Below are 27,575 nucleotides of genomic sequence, written 5' to 3'. Positions count from 1 at the left end.
TGGCTTGCTAGGACAGTTACCTTCATTCGGGTTCCCAAGAAGCAGAGCCTGAGATGAAGTCTCTTAAGTAAGTGATTTATTATGATTATCTCAGCAAGTGAGGGGTGAAGGAAGCAGGATTGCATGGTGGGAAAGCTAAGCAAGGATATGGTCAAGGTGGAGACTAGCTCCAGTCTGATCCCAGTGGAGAGAGAGCCCAGGAGTATGAATCACATCACTCATTGGTTCCACCCTGGGGCCTGGGGCTATACTCCAGGTCAAGAAGTACTCTCCAGGTGAAGGAGGCTCATTTTGGTGCAGTGCAATACTCCGGGGAGGGGTGGCATTGGCAGCCAAACCTCATAGTGGCTGCAGTGACTCCCTGGTGGCATAGTGGTTAGGATTTGGCACTTTCTCTCTCATAGCGGCTGAGAGAGGAGAGTCCGTCCCAAAAGGGACTTTCCATGGTACCAACAGCATCCATTACACCTGTGAACTTTTCCCATTTGTATCCTGAATAGAAAACACTTCCATGAAATTCTTCTCAAATTCTTTCTCCAGTCTAATTCCCATTAGGCCAAAGTAATTGCACTGAAAAAATAAAAAAAAGACAAAAATAGTGACAGTCACTATTAGTATCTTTAGACACCTTGCAATGGACAATGATCAAAATCTTGCTTTGAGCACCTAAATTACATCAACCGGGTTAAGATTAAATACTCGTGTGGCTAAGAGTAACCTCTGTGTCCTAAGTGCATGATTATTTATTATTAACTACACAGAAATGGAAAAATCATTACCGTGCTTGTGGACTCTTACTCACTGGTTTGGATTGTTTACTTTAGTGATAGTTAGAAAAGTAATTTAAAGTCTTTGTAACAATCAAATAGTACAGATGTGTAAGTGCAATCAGTGATCTTCCTTTCACACTGTCACTTCTATTCCCCTCTGGTGACCCCTGTTAACTAAATGGTTCACTCACACACAAAGGAATCTGGAGTTTGGGATTTCTGAGAAGTTTGAGTGAGTATAATTGGGGAGGGATGAGAAGCACAGTATGATTTTAGGACCCAATTCTCTTCTCTCTTTGTTTGGAGCAGGGAGGATGCTACTGTTCCCAGTGGGAACCCCTAGTCTTTGAGGACAGGAATGAGCTCTCAGCGTCCTGGGGTTCTGGTGGCAGGGACACTTTGTGATTCACTGTTGCTCTCCATTCTGAATTTCAAAAGCCACTCACTTCCAGAACCTTTGCTTATACAGGCTTGTGATAAAATGAGATCAACTATAGAATTTCCCAGCACCAGGAAATGAGGGCTAAGAGACTCAATGAAATAAAAAACAAAACAAAACAAAACAAAACAAAAATGAGATGGGAGCAGGAGAGCCACTTACCTTGGTACATGCCCTGTGGTTCTCAAAGATGCGATATATGTCCATCATGAACAATCCCACTTCGTGGTAACTCCGCTCATTTAGTTTCTTCTTGATTTTGTTAAACATCTTAAGTTCCTTTATGCATTGAGGAATCTCCTTTTTCTGGTGAAAACAAATATCATTGAGAAAATTTCTCACATACATCAGTGTCTGCCTTGTATGGATTCCCCGTAAAATCCAGCAGAAATACAACAAGTAAAGACAACAGCAGCTCATGCCTTCACTCCCACAGGCTTCAGATCACAAATCCCACAAGTGCCCATGTCAAGGTCAGATAACATCATGGCGGCCTGTAATCATGGAGTGTTATTGTTACTCACATAAATATCACTTGGAATCTTCTTAAACATGGGGCCCCCTAAACGGCAATAGACTTTCAAGAGGAGGAAGTCACATCTCTGAAAAACAAGGAGGCTGTGAATGAAAAGCAGCTTGGAGAGAATAGCCCACATGCAGGTCCAGGCAGAGGCATGACCATAACAGACTTCTGGAAGTTTCCCCAAACAGGTATGGCTCTAGGAACCAGTAATATAACAGCTGAGTCACTTTTTTCTGCAAACAAGTTCTAGTTCCAGTGTGGTTGAAACATGGCTCAGAAAAGCAGGCTCCCCTTGGGCCCTCCGCCTCCCCCTGTGACTGACTTCTCATGTGTGAGCGGAAAAGACAAGGCTTGGGGTTTGAATCGGACTCACCAACTGCTCCTCAGTTCCCATCTTCCTCGCCAGGACCTCAGATCCCATGTGACAGTCCTGACTTCTTGAACACTTCTTCATCCTGCAGAAGGTGCAGCTCCACGGACTGTGAGAGGTGGGGTATCAGTGAGCAAGGGCAAGGCCCCTGGAAACAGCCGCCATTCCTACTGCTGCCACTGTTGATGAGCACAGCCGAGGGACAAAGGAGACACTTCCATCGTCTCCAGGACCCCCACATGGGATCTAAGCTGATGACTCCCCTTCCCTCATTGAGGGTAGGAGCTGGCGGTTCAGTGGGTGGAGCGTGACCTCAGAATGAGTGGTGACCTCTCCTTTCCCCATCTGAGCTGCTGGGAGCACAAGGATCCCCACCCACCAGGCCCGATTGTGGGGAACTGGGCCTTAACTCCTGGGGGCCTCAGGCCTCCATTACCCTGTTGAGAACAAGGCAAAATGAGGGAACCAAGCCATGGTTCTGTCTTTTCTGAATAAGCACAGAACACAAACCAGTGGCATTGCCACCCCTGTGAACAGGAGTCCTTGCTGGAAAAGTTCTAGGAAAGGACAGTAGCAGCATGTAGGCAAAGGACCCTGCCACAGGCCTCAGCGTCCCAGAGGAGAGAGAATGGTACCCTCCTGCTGCCAGTGTCTGTAAACAGCTCCCCGGATCACACTGCCGGAGCCCATGCCGATGGCCCTGCTCTCCCCCATCAGGACACAAGCAGGAACCCTGCAGGGGGAGTGTGCTTGGCAGAAAGAAGGATTCCTAATAAGGGAGGAGGGGACTGCATCTCACAAACCTCTCAGTTTCCACAGGTGGGAGGTGACAGTTCTCATGAAAGAATTTCGCACAAGTACCACAGCAGAACAGCTTTCCTCTTTTCTGGCAGATCTCACATACAACTGAGTTTTTCTGCTGGAAGGTAAAACAATGTATCACCGGTGAGACCCCACAGACCAGCACGATGGGCATCTAGGACTCATAGACATTTGTGAACCTGCAGGGACACATGTGCTTCTCCCTGAGCTATGAAGGGACAGCATGGAGTGGAGATTTCAGAAGAAGAAATCGTGGTCTGCAGTGACATTCAGGAGGAGGGATCTGTGTGCCACAGCAGAAAATTGGCTCTATAAATCCAGAGATTATAACACAGAAAGACTAGCAACCAAACAAGACAATGATTTTTTATGAATCTGAATCATTTTGTTACCTTGCAGATAAAACAAGGTCCTGAAATAGAGTCAATGGAATTGTAACAGCTATATAAGATGTCAGATGGGTAGCAGATTGGGGTAGGGGGGTTATCACTTTGTGGGGTGTATATGTCTAACTATTATATTGTTTGGTATACCTGAAACTAATAAACAAATAAAAAATAAAAAAAGAAAGGAATAAGAGAAACAAATAAACAAACAAAAACTCATAGACACAGAAAAACAAAACAAAACAAACAATAAGATCCTGAAATAAAATGTTAAATCATTTGCCTACACCATAGTGACTAAAATGACTTGTGGAAAGATGGTATATTGAGAATTTAATAAGACAAAATAAACTTCTAGGAAAGGACTGTATCCTGTTTTCATGGCTGTTGTCTCCCCATGAGCTGAAGGGCCTGGGAGGGCATCCTGGACTGTGGATTCTGTGCCTAGAGGGGCCCTGGGGCTGTGACAGTGTCTTTGGGTTGATAAGACCATGGGCACAGATGACCCCGAGGGCGCTGGTGAGGATGGAGCTCTTTGTTTCCTTCCCCATGGGAGCCTGGGGGAGATTCTGAATCAATTGGTCTGGGTTGAAGCACAGGCATTGTATTTTTTTAAGTCATAAAGAGTAATTTGTGTAACAGTATCATCTATGGACTATTACACAATTCTATGTCCAAGTGATAGGTCGGGCTGATTAAATTAGAATTTCACTGAGAGTGGGACCCAGGCAACGCTATTTTACAAAGGTCTTCAGGGGATTCCAGGGGGCAGGCTGAGTAGGGGTTTCGCCTGAGCAAGTGTGGTTATTAAGGCAGGGGCATTACAAGTCAATGTCAAATTGGCCTGTAATATCTCTCCCAGGATAGATTCTTAACAGGGGTGAGGGTACCCTTTCCGAAACAGTTGCCCTCTCCTCCCCACTGACTCTTGGCCATGGGTAGTGTGACATGACCTTCTGTGTCTCCATCTACCCCAAAGGACCACAGCACACAGGATCCTGGATCCATGCAAGTGTCCCAGAGAAGAACTCCACAACATTCTGCAGCTCGACTAGGACACAGCCTCAAAGATAAAATAAATCAAAGGTCCCTGGTACTGCAATTCTTCCCGAAGGTCACCTTCCCCTCCCCTCCATCCAAATCCCAAGTGTCAGCTCACTGAGTTTTCGGAGGTAACCGACTACCACCCACTAGACGTACATTGCTTCTGCATGTTCAGTGGAATGACTGGGTCCTTCCCTTCAGGCAGCCTCAGCTTTTAGCCCCAGCCCAGGGCAAACGGGTCATAAGCAAGTGTCATCCACTGGGCAATGACCTGAGAGGTAGCATGTCACTGCCCACCTCTTTGTATGGCCTAGAATACCCCTCACCTCCCCATCAGGTATTCTACCATGTCAGAAAATAAAACGGAAAGAATTCTTGATGTCAAGGGTATTGTTTCAATCTTCTGTAATGGCCAATAGGTATTCAGTATGCATATGACAATTATACGTTGAATCAATGAACAGATGAGCACTGTTCACTTAGGTAAAGAGATTCTTTGCTATCTCATAAGCAAATAATAGCATAAAATAGGTGCTATAAAATTGTTCTGGATGAGTTTATCAGATTATTTCACAACACAGCAGCTATCACCAGATAGCATACATGGCCATTGTCCGGAGACTCCTGGAAACTGACATCTGGTGCTGAGAGGAAACTAATGTTTCCAGAAGAAGGGGGGCTCCATTAGCAAGAGGGGTTCTGAGAGGCACAGAGGACCCACAGAGGTAGTACTGGGTCCTGAGATCTGTCACTTTGGGGAGCTTCTGTTCTTAATGAAGGAGACACAATATAGAGGGACCTGCAGCTTGTTCCTGACAAGTGTTGCAGCTGTGGGCAAGGAAGTTGCTGGCCCTTTTAGGTCATCTAGACTGACTCTTGACACCCGAGGAGTGGTAGACACACTGCTCTTTAAAGTAGACAGTGAACAGGTCAATCAGTAATTCCCTTCAGCAAACCCAGTGGGTGAAATGTCCCAAGGACTGTAGTTCAAACCATCCAGAACATCAGACAATGTAAAGGCCTGGACCTCACATTCCCAGTGGACGATGAAATGCCCGTGGCCAGCTATGCGTGACCTACCTTAGGGACCTGTGAATGTCATGGATGGCCACTGCTATCTGATCTATGAGAATGCCAGTTCTCACCTTACCTCCTTCTCGAGTTCTCACTCATATCTCTCATGGAAAATCCATTACTATGTCCTGAATATACACTGTGCTTAACATATTTGTTTGTTGCCTCCATAGCCTTTTTTCACAAAGGGAGAAATCACTTCCACAGATAGAAAGGAGGTCTGCACAGCCCCTGAGGTGGAGCCAAAGAGGTGACATCAAAGTAAATAATTTTCCAGGTCAGACCCTTAAATAAAATATAGCAATCTACAATCCTCACGAACAGCAAATAATTTCCACTTGACAAATAATTCTGTGTGTCTGCGTGTATATTTTATTGAAAGATGGAAGGCCTGTAAAGACTAAAGAGAATTATCCTTTCGTTGCCTGTCTCATAAAATGGTATATGGTTTTGTATGTGTCCCAAGGTAGACTGTCTACTAGACCTGGTTTATCTGATTGATGGTGAGCAAATTTTGCTTCATCAGATTTCATTAAAGGTAGAAAACTATGATGAAAAATATCTGACTTTGAATTGAAGATGACCCTATGACTTAATTAAGCAATGTTTTTATGTATTTTATAATTATTTTGCTTTTACAATTTGACACCCTTACAATGTTTGCGTCGACAGCTAAAACTCATCTGAGATCTATTTTGGTGGCTCCTTATCACCTCCATCACAAATGATTTACCTTTCAAAGAAGACCTTGCATATAACATGATGTTCAAAGTAGCAACTGTGAAGACACATGTGGAGTAAAAGGCTGGTAGAGAAGAGGAGGGTGCTTAATTATAATAACACAATTGAGAAAGCATAAAAAAAAAGATGCTGAACATATAAAACCAGTTATGTATAAGAATTTGTACAATGTAACAATCACCTTCTTTTTCATGCTGTGTTTTCTTAGAAGTTCAGGTAGAAATCCTTTCTGAAAGAGAAGATTCAAGTAGCTGGTTAGCCTGTATTTCTGTCTAGTAAGTATGGCATTTTCAACCTCCTCGTAAATATTTCAACCTGAAAGTCCCTCTGTCAGCTCAAACCCAGGGTGTCTAAATGAGAAATTCCCTCCCTCTCCTCACCTGTACTTCTACAATTCAATCAGTGATAGCTGGATCATCTTTAGAACCTTTTCCCTGTCTTTCGTTTTTCTTTTTTCCCCTTAAGTTGTGAGAGGTTTTCCTTCACAATATTATGACACCTCTCATCTCTTTTCCATTCACACCAGTGCCACTCAAACTTGAGTCCTTTACCAGAGTTATTCAATCAACACACACTTATCCCATCTTGTCTGGGTGTCAGACACTCTGGACAATCTTGACCACACAAAGATGGACAAACCCTAGAAGGGTCTAAGGAGAAAAGGGAATACATGGAAGGATAAGTATACAGCAGTGTAAGAAGGACATTAATAGTGGGTTTAGGGGCCCAGGGAAGGGATGTCCAAGGCCAGGTCAGTCAGGGAATATTCAGAGAGGAGTGACATCCAAGCTGAGCATGATACACTGAGTATAGCTTTGCTGGGGCTGAAAGACAGGGAGGTCATTCAAGGCCCCACGGCTGAGATACTGTTTTAAATACGTCACTTCACACCTCGGGAGACCTCATGGGTTCTGCATTGTCTATGTGATGAGTTCAAACTCCTTAGCTGCCATTATATCCCTTCACAAACCACTCAGTTGGTGGCTTACCCTGCATCACACACAATCTGTCTACCTCAACCGACGGAGCTACGATAGTCATGGTTTTAGTTTTCATGCTGTTCTTTCTCTGGAGTGTCTTCTTCCTTTCAGTGCGTAAAGTTGTCTGCAAGCCCTCCCTCCGGCTCCCCCACCCCCCAGTCAGAATGACCTTTTCCTCCTCCAAGCTCCTGCATCTATCCTGACGGAACCCCCTTGACAACACTGAGATGCTGCCTTGTTAGTGAGGTGTGAGTGTGGGGTCCCAGTCCCCAGTGAGAGGGTAAACTCAGGGGCTTCAGGGCTTTAGCTAGAACTCAACAAGTATTTGGTGAGCAAATAGTGACCTTATCTTAGGTGCAACAAAGAAAGTCACACCTCCTGCCCCCCGCCACTGGAATACCTCCATCAGCCATTTTAGGGGCCTCCCACCGCAGCGCACACTCAGCTTCCAGTGACTTGATTTTTTGTAGCCTCCTTCAATTTCGAATTCCCTGGGGGTGAACCAGTTTCCATCCTCTCTCTTTATGGACTTCACCATACTTCCTGTAGATGAATGAGGGTAAGTTAGTGCTGAAATCTCTGTCCCCACAGCTCTCACCATACTAGATCTGGAGCCATGCAATGTGGGCTCAAGATCAATAGCCAGAGAGTTGGGTCTCCCCTTTCAGATTTAGAATCCCGAAACCCAGAGTGTACGTCCCCTCCAAGGAGATTTCTGCTTTGTGTGCACATTTCTTTGAACTTTGGGCAACTAAAAATTGATCATTACCATCAAAATCAACCTTATAAAATTATTTCAAAATCACCTAGAAGGAAAAGTAAGTCATTCTGAAGTAAGTTATTCTGAACAATGAGAGTATTTCAATTTGCTATTGAATTCTGGGACAGAGAGCAGGCGGGACTCTCTCGTGGCCCTGGGGCAATGTGGCGGCAGAAGCTAGGGTTGGGCTGAGATCCCAGGTGGGGCCCTGCAGCTCAGAATGGCACCACGGCAACCTCTGTATCCTCTATCACAACATTTTCCATCCAAGTTTAATGGCATTATTGACCAGAGATTTTTCCATCCCTGAAATCATGAGTAGCTGACCTTAAAATAATTGTGAATTATTGTTCAGTAGAAAATTTAACTTATATACCAAAGATAGTCATACACTTAATAACATTAATCATTAGGGAAATGCAAATCAAAACCACAATGAGAGACTACATCACACCCACTAGTATGGCCATAATAAAAAAGGCAGACAATAATATGTGTTCATGAGGACTTGGGGGAGTTCTCAGACATTGCTGGTGGAAATATAAACTGCTGTGTTACTGTGGAAAATAGTTTGTTTTTTCCTTAATAAGTTAAACATAGAATTACCATATAATCCAGAAATTCAACCCCAGAATATATACCCAAAAGAATTGGAAAAGAAATAGTGCTTACAGCACGTTTTGAATTTGTCGAGTAGGTCTTCTGGTGTCTACCAGAAGCCCCCCGCCCTCATCCCTTTTTTAAAAAAAAAAAGAATTGAAAAAATATATCCACATAAAAACTTTACATGAATATTCAAAACAGTATTATTCATAACAGCTGAAGAGTAAAACAACCCAAACTGATAATAAACGAAACATTGTATATCCATGTCATGGAATATTATATTATTTGACAATAAAAGGAATGAAGTACATGAATGAAACTTGAAAACATGCTGAGTGAAAGAGGCACGTGTTATATGAGTCAATTGATATGAAATGCCTAGAATAGGCCAATTATAGAGCAGAAAATACATTAGTGGTTGCTTACTGCTGGGTCGTGCGGTGAGGTGGGAAAGGGCATTGACTACTGTGAGACGTGGTATTTCATTTAGTGGGGGACAAAAATGTAAAATTAGATTGTGATGATGGTCGTGTAATCTTATGAATATACAAAACAAACAAATAAACGAACAACCCAACAAAAAATTCTACACTCTAAATGGTGAATTGTAATGTCTGAGTTATGCCTTAGCAAAGCTGTTTAAAAATAGTGATGATGCAAACATTTGTAATAATTGGTGTTTACATAACCATAATAAGAGAAATCTGATATGATCCATCATAACAGACAATGATTGCAAAGCTTAGTAATTTAAAAATCACAAAATATTTTACATTTATTATGTAAATTAACTATCAAAGTCACACCATGTGGGCAGGTTTTAAATTATTGTTCCTTTTTCAGACTCAGAAAGGTCCCCTTCTTTATTCGATCACTCTTGGCATAGTTGAGGCTGGGACTCAGGATTTCTGATTCTAAATTCTGTGATCTTGTCACTACACCAAGCACCCTGCTCTGGTGATTATCCTCCAGAGGGGACATAGGACATGAACGTGGAAGCTGAGGGCCTCTTCCCTATTTATTTCTGAGTCAAGCAAAATATACAATATTTTCACCCATAGGCTGAAGTCCTTGCACTTCTCTTTGTTTTTTTGGGCTTCTTCATAGATACCTCCATGTGGGGGTGAGCACTTGATATGTACCATTTCTTAAAGTATGAAAATATCATCTTAGGAATCCCTTCCTCCTTCTCTCAAGCCAAACTTGGGCCCCACTTCCTTGAACGATGTGTAATTCACATGGGGAATTGCATTATTTCTTGGGAACCTACATATAGGAATTGTAAATTAAACTAGACTATGAAACCTACCTTGTTTGAATTTGTTTTTATGCAACGTCCCCTTCATTTCACCACAGGTCACAGGAAGTATTTCCCAATGAAAATTCACATTTCCATCTGTGTGCTTTTTGAACCCTGAAAGAGAAGAATTCTTCATTCATTCTGTCTCATTTTGCAATTGCCCATTACCCCTTCTCCCATGTTGAGGCCGTTCCTAAAGACGTAGGGGTACTTAGGAAACTTTATTCCACAGATCTCTAGAGTTTCCAAGTCTTTCTTTTGGTGGCATTTTTGACACGTAACTACAGAATGTCCACTTTGATTTTTGTCTCAAATCTCATACAAACCAGTGAGAAAAAAGGTGGAATACAGAATTCTATCTCAATTGATCAGAAAGCAGGAAAGAGACACAAAAACGCACAAAAAGAATGGTTAGCAATAAAATGGAATATAAAGGTCTACATATATTGGGAATCGTGATAAAAGTAACCAATCAAATGGAACTATTAAAAAATTAGGATTATCAGAGAAGATTACAAAAAGCTAAGTGTCATTACAAGAGACATAAAACAAAGCTGCATAGGAGGGCTTAATGAAAAAGGAGTAAAAAACATAAAACAGGAAAGGTATTGTAACAATATTAGCAACCCGCAAAAGAGATTTGAAAGCAAAAAGCATTAATAAGGATAAAAAGGAACACTCTAACTATAAAAGAAGAAATACGCTAAGTTATAACAGTCATGAACAGCCTCCAACTATTTAAAATAAAACAACAGTAAAAGGAGGGATTGGCAAATACACAATCATGTGGCAGAATTGAACACATCTCTATACAAACCTGATAGAACAAATACAACCTAATTTGCTATGGACCAGTAGATTTAAACAACAAAGTTGTGCTTGAAAAAGAGGATGTATATGGAAGAAGCCAAAGTCCAACAAATAGTTGAAATGTACATTATTTTAAAGTGACATAGAACATTTACAAATACTGATCACAAATTAGGTTCCAAAGGGACTTTCATCAAATTTTAAAGAATTAATCAGGTCAAGGCTTTATATTGTGTTCCAAACATAATTTTTCATTCTTAATTTAGTAACAGAATATCTGGATTCAGGGAAACGTCACAGTGCAGACAAAATACTATAGTTCATAATTTCCCTTAGAGCTGGCAGGACCACCACTTTAAGATTTGAAGAGTGAGATGAAAGCAGAATATTACGGGAAGAAGGGAACTCTAGGAAAGCATCACACAAAAGGGATAGACCTCTGGAGGAAGATATCTTTTGCTTTTCACCATTTCTCCTTTGGGTGGCCTGGAACATGGACATGTGACTGAAGCTTAGCAGGCACCTTGGACAATGACATGATCTTGAAAGTGGCTAAACTGAAAGATAGAAGAAGCTTCAAAATGCACAGGGCCTAACATAGCCAAAACTATTTGGAAAAGGAGAAACAAAATTGTAGGTCTTACTACCTGATTTCCAGACTTATTGTAAAGCTAGAGTAATCAAGATGACATACTATTGACATAAGATGGACATATAGATAAATAGAACAACAAAAGAAGTCCAGAAATACACCCAAACTCACATGGCCAACTGACATTCAAAAAAAAAAAAAAAAAGTCAAAGCAATTAATTCAGTATAGAAATGATAGTCTTCAATACATGATGCTGGAACAATTAGATATCCATACGCCAAAAGAAAACAAACCTTACCTAATGTCATATGCAAAAATTAAACTGGATCATGGATCTACATGTAAGAGCTAAACCATAAAACTTCATGAAGAAAACATAGGCTCTTGAATCAGATTAAGATTTCTTAAACAGAAACCCAAAATCACAGATTATAAAAGAAAAAAATGGTTAGACTTCATCAACATTGAAAAATTTTGCTCATCAACAAATTGAACCAAGAAAATGAAAAGGTAAGCCACAGACTATAAGACAACCAACAAAGGACTTGAATCCAGAGTATATAAATAACTCTTTTACCTAAAGAAATGAAGAGATAATCCAGACAGATAAGGGCAAAAGATGATAATACACTTCACCGAATGAGATCTATTGATGGCAAGTAAGTACATAAAAAGATGCTCAGCACTGTTACTCATAGGGAAACGTAAATTAAAACTACAAGAAAAAAACATTACACATCCACTAAGAATGACTAAAATAAATAAAAAAAAACTAACGATACCAAGTACTGGTGAGTAAGTATGTGAAGCAATGGGAATTTCCTATGTTGCTAGTGGGAATGTCAAATGGTGTAACCACTTTGAAAAATACTTTGGAAGATTCACAAAGTGTTGAATGTGCACTTATGTTCATATCGCCCAGTAGTACTACTTGTATTTATCCAAGAAAAACTAAAACGTATGTCCACCCAAACATTTGTATGAACATACTCTTAGTAGCATTTTTTGTAATAACGCCAAACTGGAAATAGCTCAATGCCTATCAATAGAGCTATTGCTAATAGATAAGCAATTTCCTGTATGTTCATACAAGGTAATCCTTCTCAGTAATAAAAATGGAGTAACTACTGATACACACAACAATATGGATGTGTCTCAAAAGCATTATGCTAAGTGAAAGGGAACAGACATAAATTAACTACATATTGTATGAACTCATTTATATGAAATTCCAGAAAGAAAAACTATAGTGACAAAAACAGATCAGCTGTTGTCAAGAGCCAGAGGATGCAAAGAGCGACACAGTGGACTTTTGGGGATGACGTTCCATGCCATGATCATGATGGTATTTGCATGACTATAAACATTTCTTCAAACATATACAATTAAAATTTTAAGGTGATGAATTATATTGTATATAAATTGTATCTCAGCAAAGCTGACAAGAAAAGTAAAAACATGCATGATTTATATAATGAAAACTATAGCACTTTGTTGAAGAACAAAAAAGGTGACCTGAATGAATGCCGTTTCCAAAAACATGTTCCTTATTTCCTTCTGAGTCCTCCTCACCCATCAGGCTTTTAACCTACATATTTATACTGACCTCTGTTCAGGATGATTTACGGATTCTCTGAGACAATACAGGTTTTCTCCCCCATGCTCTTCACATCCTTCTGAGTCCTCGCTAACAATCTTTAGCATCCACATTTCTACAAGCAAACTGCTCAAGGCAATCTAGGCTTTTTCTATCATTCTACTTACAATTCTTCAAGCCTCTATGCACTGCCCAAAGCCACTGCCACATATTTAGGAATGTGTTAGAGCCATAACCCATTCCAAGAACCAAAGTCTGTAGTAGTCCTATATTGCTGCCATAACAATTTACAACAAATAGTGGCTTAAAACAACACAAATTTGTTATCTTACAATGAATGTCAGTTAGAATTCTGACATAGCCCTCATTGGCTAAAATCAAGTTTTTAGTAGACTTTCCTTCGTTTCTGGAGGGTATAGGAGACAATCTGTTTCCTTGATTTTCTTGTTTCTTAAGGTCACCCACATTCCCTAGTCCCTTCTTACTTCTTCAAAGCCAGCAATATTGCATCTCTCTGACCGTTCTTCCATAGTCCCTTCTCCCTCTCTCTATGGACAAGAAGGTTCTCCACATTAAGGCCTATGGGAGTATACTGGGCACTTCCATGTAATCCAGGACAATCTCCCCCATCTCAAGGGCCCTTGTTTAATTATATCAGTAAAGTCTTTTCCCCACGTAAGAGAACAGATTATAGGTTCCAGGGATTGGTACATGGACATCATTGGGGGGCATCATCTGCCTACCCCAATATTGTAAATAATAATGATGAAACTCCAGCATGAGAAAACTCATTTCTAACATCAAAAGCAAGTAAAAGCATTCTTACTTCTTTTCCTCTTGGCTTTTCCCAAAGTAGAATTGTTTCCAAGATTCACAGTATCTAGAAAATAATAGGTGGTGGTGATAAAACAGAAAGGAATAAATAAAAGTTACAAATCTTGGGAGGGCTTGAGTTTAATAAAGATGTTTGATTTATTGCTTCTGAAAACCTACTAAATTGAGAAGTAAGAGCCCAGGATGGGCCCTGAGTCTTCTTTATTTCTCAATAGCACTTTGAAAAATACTCTTAAATACCTCTGTACTTAAGTTCAGTCAGGGATAGGAATAGGTATTATATCCTGTTTAGGTCTTAAGATTTTTGTGAGACGTCAGAGACCCCTCTGCTCTGTCCTCAATGATTGTGTGGAGCAGAGGAACTAATTTATCCTTTTGCTTGTGTAAAAAATAAACTTGTACTGCACTTGAGCCATTGAACTTTCATACCAATTAGCCCAGCCCACCTGCTTCAAAATGTTTAATGTATATCATCTAAAATCCAAATAAATTAATTTTTTTATCTTCAGGATAAAACAAAAATATTTGAATCAAACTTTTGTAACAAAGAAAGACATTTGTTACATCAAAAGTTTTAACTGCTTTTAACTCTTTTCTAATTGCCTATCCCCTACATAGATTTGTTTTCAGTGTCCACAGGCTATGGAAGTAAAGGAACACACAGCCAGTAACCTATAACTAAAGAGTTAAATTTTATGACTCCTCACATTGTAGAAGAATTTGGATCATAAAGACAAGATGATGATTATTTCTGTCTCTTCCCATCTAAAGGAAAGAGATCACTACCAAATGGAGCAAAGATCCACAATTTTTTAGCCATGTGCAAAATCAAAGAAGTTTTGAAAACCAACATTTTTTCTTGGTTTGCAGCTAACTAATTTGGCAGTGAATCTGCACTTGAGCTGCCATGAGTCCCATAAAATCTTTATTTATCACACTTGTGAATTCCCACAATTTGCCACAGAAACATTAATACAGTGTGTTTAAGATCGGGATTCTTGCCCAGACCCTGTTGGGTGTTTGTAACACATAGGATGTAAACCACAGTGTCTTTCTAAAGCAATAAAACATTATTATTTTACATCTGCCTTCAGAGGTTTTGAATAAAGGATTATGGATGTATGCTAGGGGTCCAGGCTGTTCATTGTGCCTCTTCTGGTAATTTTCCATGTGTAATGTGTAAAAGATCCTTAAAAGTTTTCATGAAGGAATTTCTCCTATGTGGAATGGGGGTAACTACAGCATCTGGAATACCTTTTAGATTGTTGTAAATGTAAAAGGATATTTTTCTTTTTTCAAAGATATTTTCAAATATCATCATATAGGCCAATACATTGGAGGTCATGTGTCAAAAGTTATACATTAAATTTGATGGTAATACCTAGAAGCTTTTCCTTCTTTCAATAGATTGCAGGACAAGAATTTTTGAGTTTTGAACAAGTTTGTGACAAAACTGAACAATTGGTGACTATCTCACTCTCTTTGCTCTCTACGAAATAGGTGGTGAGTAGGGGTGGACATTACTCTATAGTCCAATACTTCCAGGGAGAAAATGGCTGAGAACATGTAGTAAGACGGCACTGCCATTCAACTAGGGCCATCTTGTTAAGCCTGAATTCATAATGATTTCTTTCTTTGCCGTTTTCAAAATGGTCACATGAGCTCAATGCCGACAATGGGCTCCCAGGTGTGGTGTGTGCTCAGAGAAACAGGAGCTCTGAACTGAGACTCCTGATGTCCTGGACCCGGTGCCGGCCGTCCTTACCCCTCTCATCAGGACCGCTTCTCGGGTTAGAGCTCCCAGCTCCTGGGTTCTCCTTCACACTGGACTGTCTTCTCTCTGCAGAAGAAGCAAATGTCCCTTGAAGGTCACAGTGTATAACAAAGGAATCAACAGAAAATACTAGGGAAGCTATGAAAACCAAGGACAAGGCTGTCATTTCCTCAGACCTCCGTGATCTGCCTTTTGCATTTATGTGTCTTCTAGGTCAATAATTTATTCTTCACTGTCCCCTGAGCCTGGGGCTGAGATATTTTACCCCTAGTAAAAGGGAGAAAACAATTATTTGTTCTCAATAGTCTGACATATTCTATGACAACTAACCTGTCAGATGAGCTTGTGATGATAACAATGTTTGAGGACCATTTCCCTCTCTTTTTTTCTACTGAAACCAGTTCTGGTGCCCAGGGTCATAATGCTGGGCTCCTTTCTGGCTCTCCATTTTAATCTCCATGTGAATTGAACTCACTGCATGAGGCTCTGGTCCCCTCCCCTTCCTACCTCTAACCAAGGCCACCGGGGCTGCCTCCATGGGCCCTGATGACATGTCCCACCCATTTGCCTGGTACCATGATTCCCATTATACGTTCTTTCTGTCAGCCTTCCCTATTATGTCAGACGCCTTGTTATAGTCAGTCTTTGCTTGGGCTTGCCATTCAACTTTTGGGTTAAAAAACATGTCTTTTCCTTCTTTATACCTACCAGATATACAGAACAAAAATTGACTTGCTTTCCATGGTTTGGTAGCTCCGTTCCTGGACTAAATTGTAATGAATGAAGAATTTTTATTTGCCTCCTTAAAAAGGAGTGGGCACCCCTCACTGCCATTAACAAGCCCTTCTCCCTGTAATCCCTCTGCGAGAGAGAGCTTACCCACGCCATCCCTTCCAGCTGCTCAGCTCTGCCTCTCTTTTATGCCTCTCTTAACTCTGGGGTTTTTGCTTTTATTTGTGTGAGGAGAGGTCTATTTTTATCTGAGAGGGTTCCAGGGCCATTTTAATCACTGTGGACACCTTACCTTCTCAGTGGTATTAGGTACAGTGCTTTGTGCCTTTTTCCTGGCTGCGGTCTCCTCAAATCGGACAATGATTTGTATGCTCTCTCTTTACCTGGTCCATGCTTTCCAATTTTTCGTTCATTGCTCTTTATTCATTTTCTACATAGCTTTCATTGTGCCTCCACCCATTTTTGTTTGTTTGTTTGTTTATTGGTATTCATTTCCCTCTGTATCTCATTCTCTCTTCATACTCACTTTCTCTACACTTTTTATTACTGTTTCCAGGGCCCAGCAGGGTCTATGGTGAAGCAAAGGAGGTGTCTAGGACACAAAAGGTGCTGAGAGTGAGGGTCTCCTTAACTGTGTTCTAGGGTCTCCCTTACCTCGTCCTAGACCTGGCCCTGCTGTCTCTATGTAATATTTCAGTTTATCTATTCTGTTATGTTTCCCACTCTCTCCTAGTCTATCCCTGTTTCTTATTAATATGACCTGGAAATGCCTCTTCTATATAATTTTGTTCCTTTATATGGAGGGTGCCAAAAAAACTGTATATAGATTTTAAGAAAGAAAAAAAACTGTATTAATATATACCTATAACAAAAGATGAATACAAGCCACATTTGACTTCTGCAATTACAAGAGGTGCTCAAAGTGGTTACCATCAGCGTCCAGACACTTCTGATTACCATGAACTACTGCTTGAGCAACGTTGACCAAAGTGTCCACATGTGTACATTTTATTGGAACCCCCGGTATTTTCTTCATGTCAACAATGATCTTCCCCTGTAATTTTGTTCACCACTTCGAGTCCCTGTAATTGCCAGTTCCCCTCCACACTCATCAAACCCAGTCACTCAGCCTTACCTGCGGGCTCAGAGTCTTGGGCACGTTGTTCACTTGCTTGTTGGCTTTGTGGTGCATCATTGTTTTCACTGGTTGTATCTTTTCTCCCTGCATTGAACTGCTCTGTTTCATAGAGGTGCTCTGAGAGTGCGTTTTCAGATGGGGCTGTATCTAAAACACGTTTTGATTCATAAGTATTTAATTTGACCCCTGTATCACTCAGGATCCAACAGTAAAATATAAACCTCTCCAAGCTATTACAGTAGAGGGAATTGAATTGAAGGAGTTGGTTACACAGATGTGAAGAACTGAGAAGTCAAAATGGAAGAATAGTCAACAGAAAGCCATGGGAGGGATAATGGGTGAGCCCAAAGGCCAGGGTCACTGGATGGGTCGAAGCTGGACCATGTCTGACCTGCTTTGTGAAAAGTAGAGTCATGGAGGAGATGCAGCTGCTGCCAGAATTGTTGTCTGAGGCAACGGTGGGAAAATACCTGGGTTCTCCCTTGCTCCCACTCCTTATTCTCTTGCTAGTGTTGCCCATGTTTGGAACCCAGCAGGAAGCCAGCAAGCAAGAGAGCTGGCAGGCAAGTCTGCAGGGGCCAGTGGTCAGAGAGAGAAGGCAAAGCAGAGCAGGAAACGATAAGGAATGAATCCCTGCGCAAACCACCCAAGACCAACACAGCCCCTCTCCCATGGCAACCCCTTCTGCTCATTATGATTCCACTAACCCATCCCACTCATTCCCACCAACCTCAGTAGTGTATGAATGGATAAATATTTTTTCAGTGCATTTCGATTTTTTCATTTAGTGCTATTTTTTTAAAGTATAGCATTTTATGTAAAGTATGATTTAAAAATAATTCTCAGAATATTAATATAGAACATGGGCCCTGGTGCATGCCTTGTGCCACATTCCCAGTTCCTTGGAGCCTCCTCTTGGGGCGGTGGGCATGAAACACAGCCCTTCTCTCGTCTGTGCATGTTGCTGGGTCAGACTCTTGGACCTACTTACCGGTGGGTTGGTGTGCATCATTTGGGTTATAATGTCCTTGCTTCCTCCTTCCCTCACGTCACACACACACACACACACATGAAATTCTTCTCTTCTGCTCATTACTAGTCACAATTCCTTCTACTAACATTTTCCTGTTCCCAAAAGCTGCCCTGGTACATGCACAGCTAAAAATTTGGATTGATTCTTGTTGTATATTTTACATTCTGAAATTTTAACTTTCTGAATAAATGTGATTTATAAAAGTATAACTATGCTTTCAAAAAATCACTCTAAAAGTTATTCCTTTTATAAAAATGTATTACTAATTTAGAACATCCTTTCTTAAATAACACGTGAAGCTACATAATGGGGACCTTCCATAAGGTGGGAAGTTCCCTGAGACTCTTCCATGTCACTCATTTCCAAACGAGAGCCATGGAATAAAGACATGCCGTTCATCATAGTCTGCTCTAGGGATGGGGACCCGGGGCCCTCACTTTATCTTCCTGGGATTGAGGCTCCTATTGCTTTTCTAACTGCTCCATGACGGCAGGGGGGGCGGATAATTGAATCCACAAAGGACATACGTGAGTAGAGAAAATCCCCAGTTTACTGTAGTGGTTAACGGCTCAGACTGGCACCAGAATCACATATTAATGATCATTAAATACAGGAATATTAACAAATGCATGGAACACTAAGGAAGTACCAGGATGAGAGTGAATGCTTGACGTGACACAACTTGTTTAAAATCTGTCACCCTGTGAGGTGGGTACTATTATCGCATCCATTTTACAGATGATGAAACTGGGGGTCAAAGAGGGGCAGCCACTTCCCCAAGGTCACAGGGCAGAGAAAAGCCAGGCAGTTGCTCGCCAGTCCTCCTGCTCTGACACCGCATCACAGTAGAGTCCAATTCCTAGTCAAGGTGTGTAAATTTACACAAATATCCAACTCTCTAAGCTGATTCTTTGTCCTCAGAATAATGTGGATGATAGACCATCATTTTAAGGCATTTGACAAGATTAAATGTTATATTGCCTGTATGACTATAAGGGATATTGTGACTGAGCAGAAAATTAAATCATTATACCTAATGTCTTAAGTTTATAATATTTTAATTAATTTAGTAACATTATTGAGGGTTATAGATTAAGGGAAGGTCAAGGGTATAAGCAGTGGTTATTGGCTGTTAAAGTACCAGCGCTTTTTCAGAGGCCTGTCTGGCGTTTGGCAGGCAGCTCCTGGCCTGCTGCCCCAGGGCTGATGGGAGAGGGTTTGCTCGGGAGGCACAGTGTGCAAGGTCCTCTGTGAGGGGCCCAACAGGTGAGGGACCCTGGCCCAGGAGGAAAACACGCCCCTCCTCTGCCTCACCTCTCTCACTGCAGCGCTGCCCACCCACTGCTGGATGTGACCTCCAAGCACAGAGGTCTTGGCTGGATTCCAGCAGGACAGAGGCAGAAAACTGTGAAGCCTGGAGCACGGACAATAACGTCCCGTCCCAGAGCCATGAGGAACGGGCTACAAGTGTGTTTAAGGACTGTGGACAGAGCGGACCTCCCAGGCAACCAAGAGAATGAAGACTCTATTACCTAAATCCTTGGAGAAATCGAGGATACAAGGATGGACAATCCTGGGCAATCAGTACTATAAAGAAGCAACACCTTCCCACCCCCACTCTCATGCCCAGAAAATGGGACAAGAACAAAGAACAGTAAACAGAAACAAAGGATCAAAGAACAGTCAACAAAAACAAACCATTGTCACGCCAGGTGTTTGTGTACATCCAGGAGAGAGAGTTTTCAACAGTTCCTAGGGGACAGAAATTAGAAGTTTTTTTTCAGAAATTGAAGTATGTGCTGTGCCATTCTCCCCTAATCTCTTTCTAATTTTTATAAAGTAGATCTTAAAAACCCCCTCTGGGTATCAATATGGAGCTCATCTGGACCTGGAAGAACCCACACGACTCTTGCCATCACCTGCACCCCTGGCTGAGAGGACATCAGCCAGGCCATCTCACTGTGTGTCCTCCAAAAGCTACCCAGACTGGCAATGGCTTTTCTTGTCGCCCACGGCCATAGCAAACCTGCCTTTGTCCCCAGAGCTGCCGCTGATAAGGTAAGTGGCCTTACCTTACTTCCTACAAAGTCCTGGTGCCTCGCTCCCCACCCCTTCACACCACACCCTCCCTCTGCGTCTGTTCACTCTCTCTTGCTGGCCTTTCCCTGAGCTTCAGGGGCTGATTCTCCTCCACTTCCTCCAGCTCCTGGTGTTCCTTCTGTATCTCTCTCTCTGCATATGTTTCCCTAATTTGGTCTCATGTTTCTGTCTTTTCCATGAGATGACCTGGGTGTGTCCAGGGCTAAGAACACAGGCTCTGGGTTCAGAATGCCTGGGTCCATCCTTGCTCATTTGCCCCACACACCTGGTCTCTCTGATTTCAGTTTCCTTATCTGCAAAATGGGCTCATAAGTAATACTAACCTCTAATGGCAGCTGTGAGCAGAGCACTAAATCCACAACTGCCAGAGGATATGTTCAATAAGTGAGCACTTAATAATACTGTTGTTTTTATTGTGTGTGTGTTTTTACCCCTTTTCCCTGTCTTTCATTTCTCTTTCTTCCTTTTCGCAAAGTACCCACGTCCTCTTCTCCACACCTCTACAACTTCCTGTCATCTATCTCTAGATGACCGCCTGTCTCCTTAAACATTCCTGCTCTTGCACGTCATCCCCCACAGTTAAATCAGTTCCTTCTTCTATCATCATCAAGGGTCTCCTCTTTGAGTTGACCTTGAACCCATAGTTCTTAGCCCTTCACAGTTTCGTGCTGATGTTCTCCTAAGGGCCCTTGTAAATCACAATTACTTCCAGGTCATCATTCTCTTTAAATCTGGTTTCCTGACTCGGACCCTGGGTTTCCGTTTTGTTGAATTGGTCATTGGGTCAACAGTGGCTTGTCATAGTCTCTCCTGCAGGATTGGCCTCTGGTCACAGGCTCATACAAACACCCCTCCCTGCCTTCTCCATGCTCCTCAGTGTTTCTTCCCTGATCCCCAATCTCCACTCAGGACAGGACCCCAATTCCTCTTCTCCTTTCCTCTTATCAGATGAGAATCGGTTTTTATCTGGTCACAATTACCTGGTTCAAGCTTTAGCTGGATATTATGGCTGTCCACACTTTCAACACTGTCACTTGCTTGGTGAAAAATTTTCTCTTTGATCACTGAATAGAGGGAGAGAGAAAACAATTAAAGGTCTTCATTAGAGACTACAGACAACATCTGAAATCTACACATTTAGGAATTTTCAGCCCTCAGGTCACTCAGGGCTCACTGGGTCCCAATCCTCATGGTTAAGATCCCCCCTCATCCCTGGGACAGAAAGGAGAACCCCCAACAAGGGAGCCTTTATATTTCCCACACAGAGGGGAGTGACTCAAGTGTCAGGATGAAGGAGTCATGGATATATTGTGAGCCTGTTACTCATGTAAATTCATGTAAAATTCAGATGTCTGAAAAAGCACAAAATAAATACTGCAAGTGCAATGTGTTTCCTGACCTGTTCAAACTGTTAGGAAGAAACACAGGGATTTCCTTGGTCGAAGGACTAGGATCCTAGAGAGTCCGCGTGTATAAAAGAGGAAGCCCAACAGCTTTACAGATGGGGCTGGACAAGAGGAAGGTTGGACTTAGTTGGGTCACGGAGGGTGAGCGCTTCCCAAAGGGACATCAGAGGACAAAACAGAGGAACTAGACAGACCTCCCGGGGACCCTGATCCCAGGAACAAAGGAAGGACACTCTCTGAAGCTGAAAGCAGGAGAGCACATTGTGGTGCTGGGGGGCGTCCAGAGACGCCTGAACCAGGGACCCAGGGGGCTGTCAGAAAGGGCAGGCAGGGCACCAGCCCAGGGCGCCTGCATGAAGGTGACACAGCAGATGTAGAGAGAAAGGAAGTAAACCAAGAAGCCTGGGGATGGGTATCTGGGGAGAGTCCAGGGAGATGGAGACTTGACTGGTAGTGGGTTCACGTTGCTCAGGGCTGATGGCAGATGCATCTTTGGGGGCATGAACCTGTAGTATCTCTCTAATGTCCAGTAAGTAAACTTGGAATTCCTTAGCTTTAGATGCCAAACCTTCCAAAATCTACTTCGAATTTATCCCTTTTGAATCAATTCCCAAGGTCTGCTTCTCAGTCTCTGATTGAGAAAAATCGAATTGCCCGTGTTTTGCAGACACACTGGACCTTTCACACTCTATGCGTTTCCCTGTAGCATCTGCCCTCCTCAGTTCACATAATCATTTGTGTGTGTGTGTGAATTTTCCATCTTTGTTGGAGATCCTGGTTGAAATTAAATTGCTGAAATAAAAAGTATTCTAAGCAAGTAAAAAGAAAATTATTGGAGAGACATATTCTTTACCAAGTACCAATTAAAAAGTACAAAACCATGCCTTCTCAGGAAAAAGGTGGAGAATTAAACCTGTAGTTTTGTACAGTATCATGAACCATCTCTGGCAGAGCAACTGGTTTTGTGATATTGGATTGTTTATCACCCAGTTGTAGAGAATGAGTTAATGAAAACATTGTTCCTTCTTTAAGGGCAAATTCGACCTGGGGTTAACTTTCCTTCTCATTACTCTGGAAACCTGATAAAGGAGGCCTCTCCTTGGTGTTTCTAGGCCAACACTGGCTTTAGGGTGAAAAATGACCTGTGACTGGAGGTAGGTAACTTTCGTGTGGCCTGGGTGGGACTGTGTGTGAACTCTCAGCCACTTTTGGTCTTCCTTCAGTGTGGTGACGCTTGTAACTTGGCTGTCCCTCGTGGGGCTCCTGGAACTTATGACTACAGACTTGTTACATGAGACTTTGACACCCATGGGCTTGGTGCTGCTAAGCCAGGGTGGATCCTGCCCCCACCGCTAAGCTGTCGCTCAAGGACGGTGGCAGTCAGCTTGGTGGGCTGCTGTGTGGATCGCTGCAAGGGGCCCACAGAGGAGGGGCAACTGATGCTGCCTTACTGGGATGCTGCGTGTCCTGTCATTGGTCCTTCTAAGTAAATGTGATGCCACTGTGGGTCTGGTTGTCCTGTGAGTCTAAATGCCTAGTTAAGCAGACCTCTGGGTGGGTGTTGTGCCAACTGCCATCGTATCACAAGCTTCAAGAGGGCTCAGGATACGTGTGTTTTCTTAACTGCTGTATCCCCACTGCATAGCTACATGTCAGACATGTGGTAGAAGCTCAATATGTACTTGTCGAAAAAGTTGACTCTGGACATTGAAAGGTAGATAATAAACCTCATTACCATTTCTGAAGCTTTCATAGACGTTATTTAAACCAGGATAGGTTCTCCTGGTGACATTGCTGAACAATACTTCCAGAAGTGGCAGGTCAAATGTCTTCTCTAGTTCACAGAGAACACTGTACACCACTCTCTGTACAGGGACCTGGTTTCTAGAAGAATCTTCACAATCCTTAAAAACATTGAAGGAAGAAAATATAAACACAGACTTCCAAATTACAGAAGAGCTCTAGAAAGGGATTTTACTGATAACGTATTAAAATTTTCCTACATTGGTATCTTGTCAAGTAATGTTTAAAATGTCTATGTATTTGTATGGCTACTAAGTGAAATAAGTAAATCGTTCCTCCTTAAAAATGCCTATTTGTGAATCTGATCTCCACACCCTCATTTACATTAGAAGGAAGAAAGAACAATTTTGAAGAATAAAAATGGGTTCAAATTAAGTGATGTGTAGCCCTTTGAGAGCCTGGGTAAATATATTAGAAATAGGCTTAGCAGGTAGGTGATGAGCAGCTGTTCTACTGACTGGACAAACCTTGCCCTTCCTCAGGACTGATTTGGTCTGGAAGAGCTCAGGGAAACCAGATGATGACTTTCTTCTTACTGTGAGCTTTGCCACAGAGAAAGTATCTTCCTATGAAAAGAGAAGTCTTGCATCTCTATTTCAGCACCTGTTTTTGGCTAAAAGTAACCTAAATCCCAAGACCCTAGAAATATCAAAAGTTAAAGAAAAAAAAGGAGACTGAAAACTGTTGGAGAAGAAGAACAAGCATCTACTTCCAAATTTGTCTTAATAAAACATTAATACTCTGTGGGTTTTAATGTTCGCAGATCAAAGTATTTGAATCGCTGTCCATTGAAATGAAGTGCTGTGTCAATTATTATTTCACTAAATCAATTCAATTTATTCATCCATTCATTAAAATAACTTTTAATTCTTAGTTTATGCTACATTGGATGCATTCCTACAAGGCATTATACATCTATGGAGCACACCCACTGAAGATCCAGCCTATCTCCAGTGCGATTCGCCCCAACTCCAGTGGGCACCATGGAACACCGTTCCTGCAATTAGGAGCAGGACTGTCTCCAGTGATGCCTGCTCCTTCTCTGCCTTTTCACCTTATAGGAACACTTACAACAATACCTGAGAAGATCCCCAACATAGGAGACTCCTCAGTCGGCTAGATGCAACCCTACTTTGATTGCAGAATATGAAAGCAGAACTAAATTTAGGGCTGGTTTATCAGAACGTGACATATTAAACCTCACTTACTTCGTATGTTTTATTGGAGATAAATCCATGGTCACGGAGAAGTTCAAGGAAAGGAAATGTTGTTTTTATTGCATCTGAAATCTCCACCTTACATTTTTTGAAGTGCTCAAGTACAATCTTATAGATAAACCTCTCGTCTGTATTCTGGTCTTCTACAGATATCCTAGGGAGAAAGGGTACCATGATAAAATGGTCATCAAGATTTTGAGATGCATATGGAGGCTGTAACATTTTATATGTGATAGACTTGAAGAACCAACATATATAAAATAAGTGGTCCTGAGCAAATAGAATGAATGGAATTGAAGCAATAAAGAAAAAATAATAGAAGGAAGCATGGAGCATAAGAAAGAGACATAAGATTGAAAATGTCTTATGAGATGTGATATATATACTATATCATATATGATATATATATGATACATACATACACACACACAATGGAATATTGTTTAGCAATAAAAAAGAATGAAATCTTGCTATTGAGAAAACATGGATGGACCTAGAGGTTATTATGCTAAGTGAAATCAGTCAGACAGAGAAAGACAAATACCGTATGATCTCACTTAATGTGGAATAAAAAATAAATAAATAAATGAATAAACAAAACAGAAACAGACCTGTAGATACAGAAAACAAGCCAACGGTTGTCGAAGAAGAAGGGATAGGGAGCTGAGAATTAAAAAAAAGAAAATTTTTGTTTAAATTTGGACAAAAGTGAGATGGAGTAGACAGGTCATCCACAGAGGAATAAGATACAATGGAATAACAATAGAATCTAACCTTAAAAATTCATCTTCATTGAAAACTAAGAGAAAATACATCTCAGAATGAAAAATACAAGGTGTCCTCTGACCTACAGCAGTTGAGAAAAATACCATTCTGAATTATAAAACTAGTTCATAAATAATAAGATGTGGTTTAATAATGATATTGTAGGTATAAATTGAAATTTCACAAGAATATCAGTCATTTCTCCGGGGACTTCTGACTTCTGCTTTATGTCAATATAAATTTGTCTGTGGTATTGTATTATATAGTGAATCCTTTTAGGCACCTGAATTTCAGAAATGGCTTCTGTTTCCTGTGATAGTAATTGTTAACTAGCGTCTATAATGATGGTTCTTAGTTGATCATGCTGTTTCTCTGATGTTTTAATACACATCATATATTCCTAAATGTTATGAAAATGTATAAGCTTTCTTGTTTCAAACCAGAAGAGAATCAGTGGCACTTCCCAGTACCCAGTATGCAACAGGGAATAATAATGTCGCATTATTTTGTCAAATTCTGTAAAAAAAGGAAAAAATGAGTTTCTGATTAGAGGTTGAAGGGAGTCATTTGTTTTCTCTCTTATTGAAGACTCCATTAAAATAATAATATAGAAATTAAGTTCACAACAACCAAGAGAATGGTAGAGAGGCAATGAGTAAATGAGAGATTTCAACTAAAATCATTAGGACAAAAAAAATTGGTCAGAGGAGCATTAATTGCCATTGTAGGTGAAGGTTGCTCCCAGCAGTTAGGTCAGGAAAGCATCAGTGTGCCCTGGGGAATCTTGAAGACGCAGTGAAGATTGAGGGACACAGGGTGCTAAAAACTGACGTGTTATTTGAAAAATGAAGAACGGGACCTCAGACCCTCCATCTCTTGTCTTGCATCCTGACCACCTGCCGCCAGGCAACGTTTCAGTGGTAAACATTGCTGTCCTTTTGTCACCATGTGTTAATGTTGCCTGTTACTGGATTTCATGAGGAAAATACATCAAATATGCTTCGGTGTCTGACTTCTCTTGCTCATCATCCATGTTGTCAGAGATTGAAAAATCTTCACTTCCAGTTTTTGACTCTTTGCATATGCAAAAATGATAAAAATATACAGGCTCTGTATTTAGCAAGAAAGATATGTCTAATCTTGTGTCCAAAAAATAGAGAACACAATTTTTTCAAATATCCTTGAAATGCATATGAATATGGATCATCATAATCTTGGTCGCAATCGAAGTATCACAATGTTATAAACAATAGAAGCTTAACAGGCTCTATATGAAAACAAAACACTCAGATTTTTATTGAATGAAACAGAAAGCACTCTGTTGGGTAAAAGATGAAATGGAACTTGCGGTTAGAGGCTAGTTTGAAAAAGAAGAAGAAAAAGGGAAATGATGGAATGAGATTGAGTAAAGATGGTTGAATATTAGAAAACCTGGTTATATAATTTATTACAGCAATAAACAAAAGCAGAAAAAAGTATACACTTATATCGGTAAAGAATTTTAAAAGGAAATTTGAAAACACCTAGCAGCTATTTTTAGAAAAATTACCTGAAATAGATGGAAGCTATCACAATATAAAATTTCAAAAAAATAGCAAATACTATAGTAATCATTGAAATGATGAGGTCATTAAGAAAACAAACAAACGGTGATGCCTACCATATACATTTTAACTAATGCAATAGGATAAGAAAATGAAGTCATTGGTATAAATATAAAATAAGATACAGCATTATGTGGTCAATGATTATGTACAGAGAAACCCTATAGACATAACTAAAATCCCTAAGAACTAGAAAAAGCATTTGCTAAGAAGCATGAGGTAAAAAAAACTGGTACATAAAACACATTTTATTTGCAGCAACATATATTGAAAAGAAATAAAATACTTCAAACACAATAGTAAATACACATATACATATTTATAAACAACTAAAAGGTATGAACCTATATGAAG

At 41.0% G+C, this 27,575-nt stretch overlaps 1 protein-coding gene and 1 non-coding gene across 2 annotated transcripts in view; one reads left to right on the top strand and one right to left on the bottom strand.

The window, feature by feature from the left end:
- Positions 1–59: 59 nt before the first annotated feature.
- Positions 60–27,575, bottom strand: part of LOC109451464 (nuclear body protein SP140-like protein) — a 71,399-nt gene continuing 43,883 nt past the window's right edge. The window contains exons 10-24 of the mRNA XM_074331398.1: positions 24,844–25,006; positions 23,568–23,736; positions 21,407–21,490; positions 20,025–20,078; positions 17,291–17,440; positions 15,415–15,489; positions 13,642–13,695; positions 9,825–9,929; positions 7,550–7,692; positions 6,351–6,398; positions 2,906–3,021; positions 2,106–2,211; positions 1,734–1,811; positions 1,372–1,515; positions 60–570 (exon numbers count right to left, since the gene is read on the bottom strand). Coding sequence (XP_074187499.1) covers positions 463–570; positions 1,372–1,515; positions 1,734–1,811; positions 2,106–2,211; positions 2,906–3,021; positions 6,351–6,398; positions 7,550–7,692; positions 9,825–9,929; positions 13,642–13,695; positions 15,415–15,489; positions 17,291–17,440; positions 20,025–20,078; positions 21,407–21,490; positions 23,568–23,736; positions 24,844–25,006 — 1,597 coding nt within the window. The 3' untranslated portion in view covers positions 60–462. The remainder of the gene's footprint in view (positions 571–1,371; positions 1,516–1,733; positions 1,812–2,105; positions 2,212–2,905; positions 3,022–6,350; positions 6,399–7,549; positions 7,693–9,824; positions 9,930–13,641; positions 13,696–15,414; positions 15,490–17,290; positions 17,441–20,024; positions 20,079–21,406; positions 21,491–23,567; positions 23,737–24,843; positions 25,007–27,575) is intronic.
- LOC141568060 (U7 small nuclear RNA) lies at positions 8,572–8,634 on the top strand. Its single transcript, XR_012491076.1, has one exon. It is a non-coding gene; the product is annotated as a U7 small nuclear RNA (small nuclear RNA).

Source organism: Rhinolophus sinicus, linkage group LG01 (genome assembly GCF_036562045.2).
Source record: "Rhinolophus sinicus isolate RSC01 linkage group LG01, ASM3656204v1, whole genome shotgun sequence".
NCBI lineage: Eukaryota > Metazoa > Chordata > Mammalia > Chiroptera > Rhinolophidae > Rhinolophus > Rhinolophus sinicus.
This window is presented reverse-complemented; position numbering and strand designations above follow the sequence as displayed.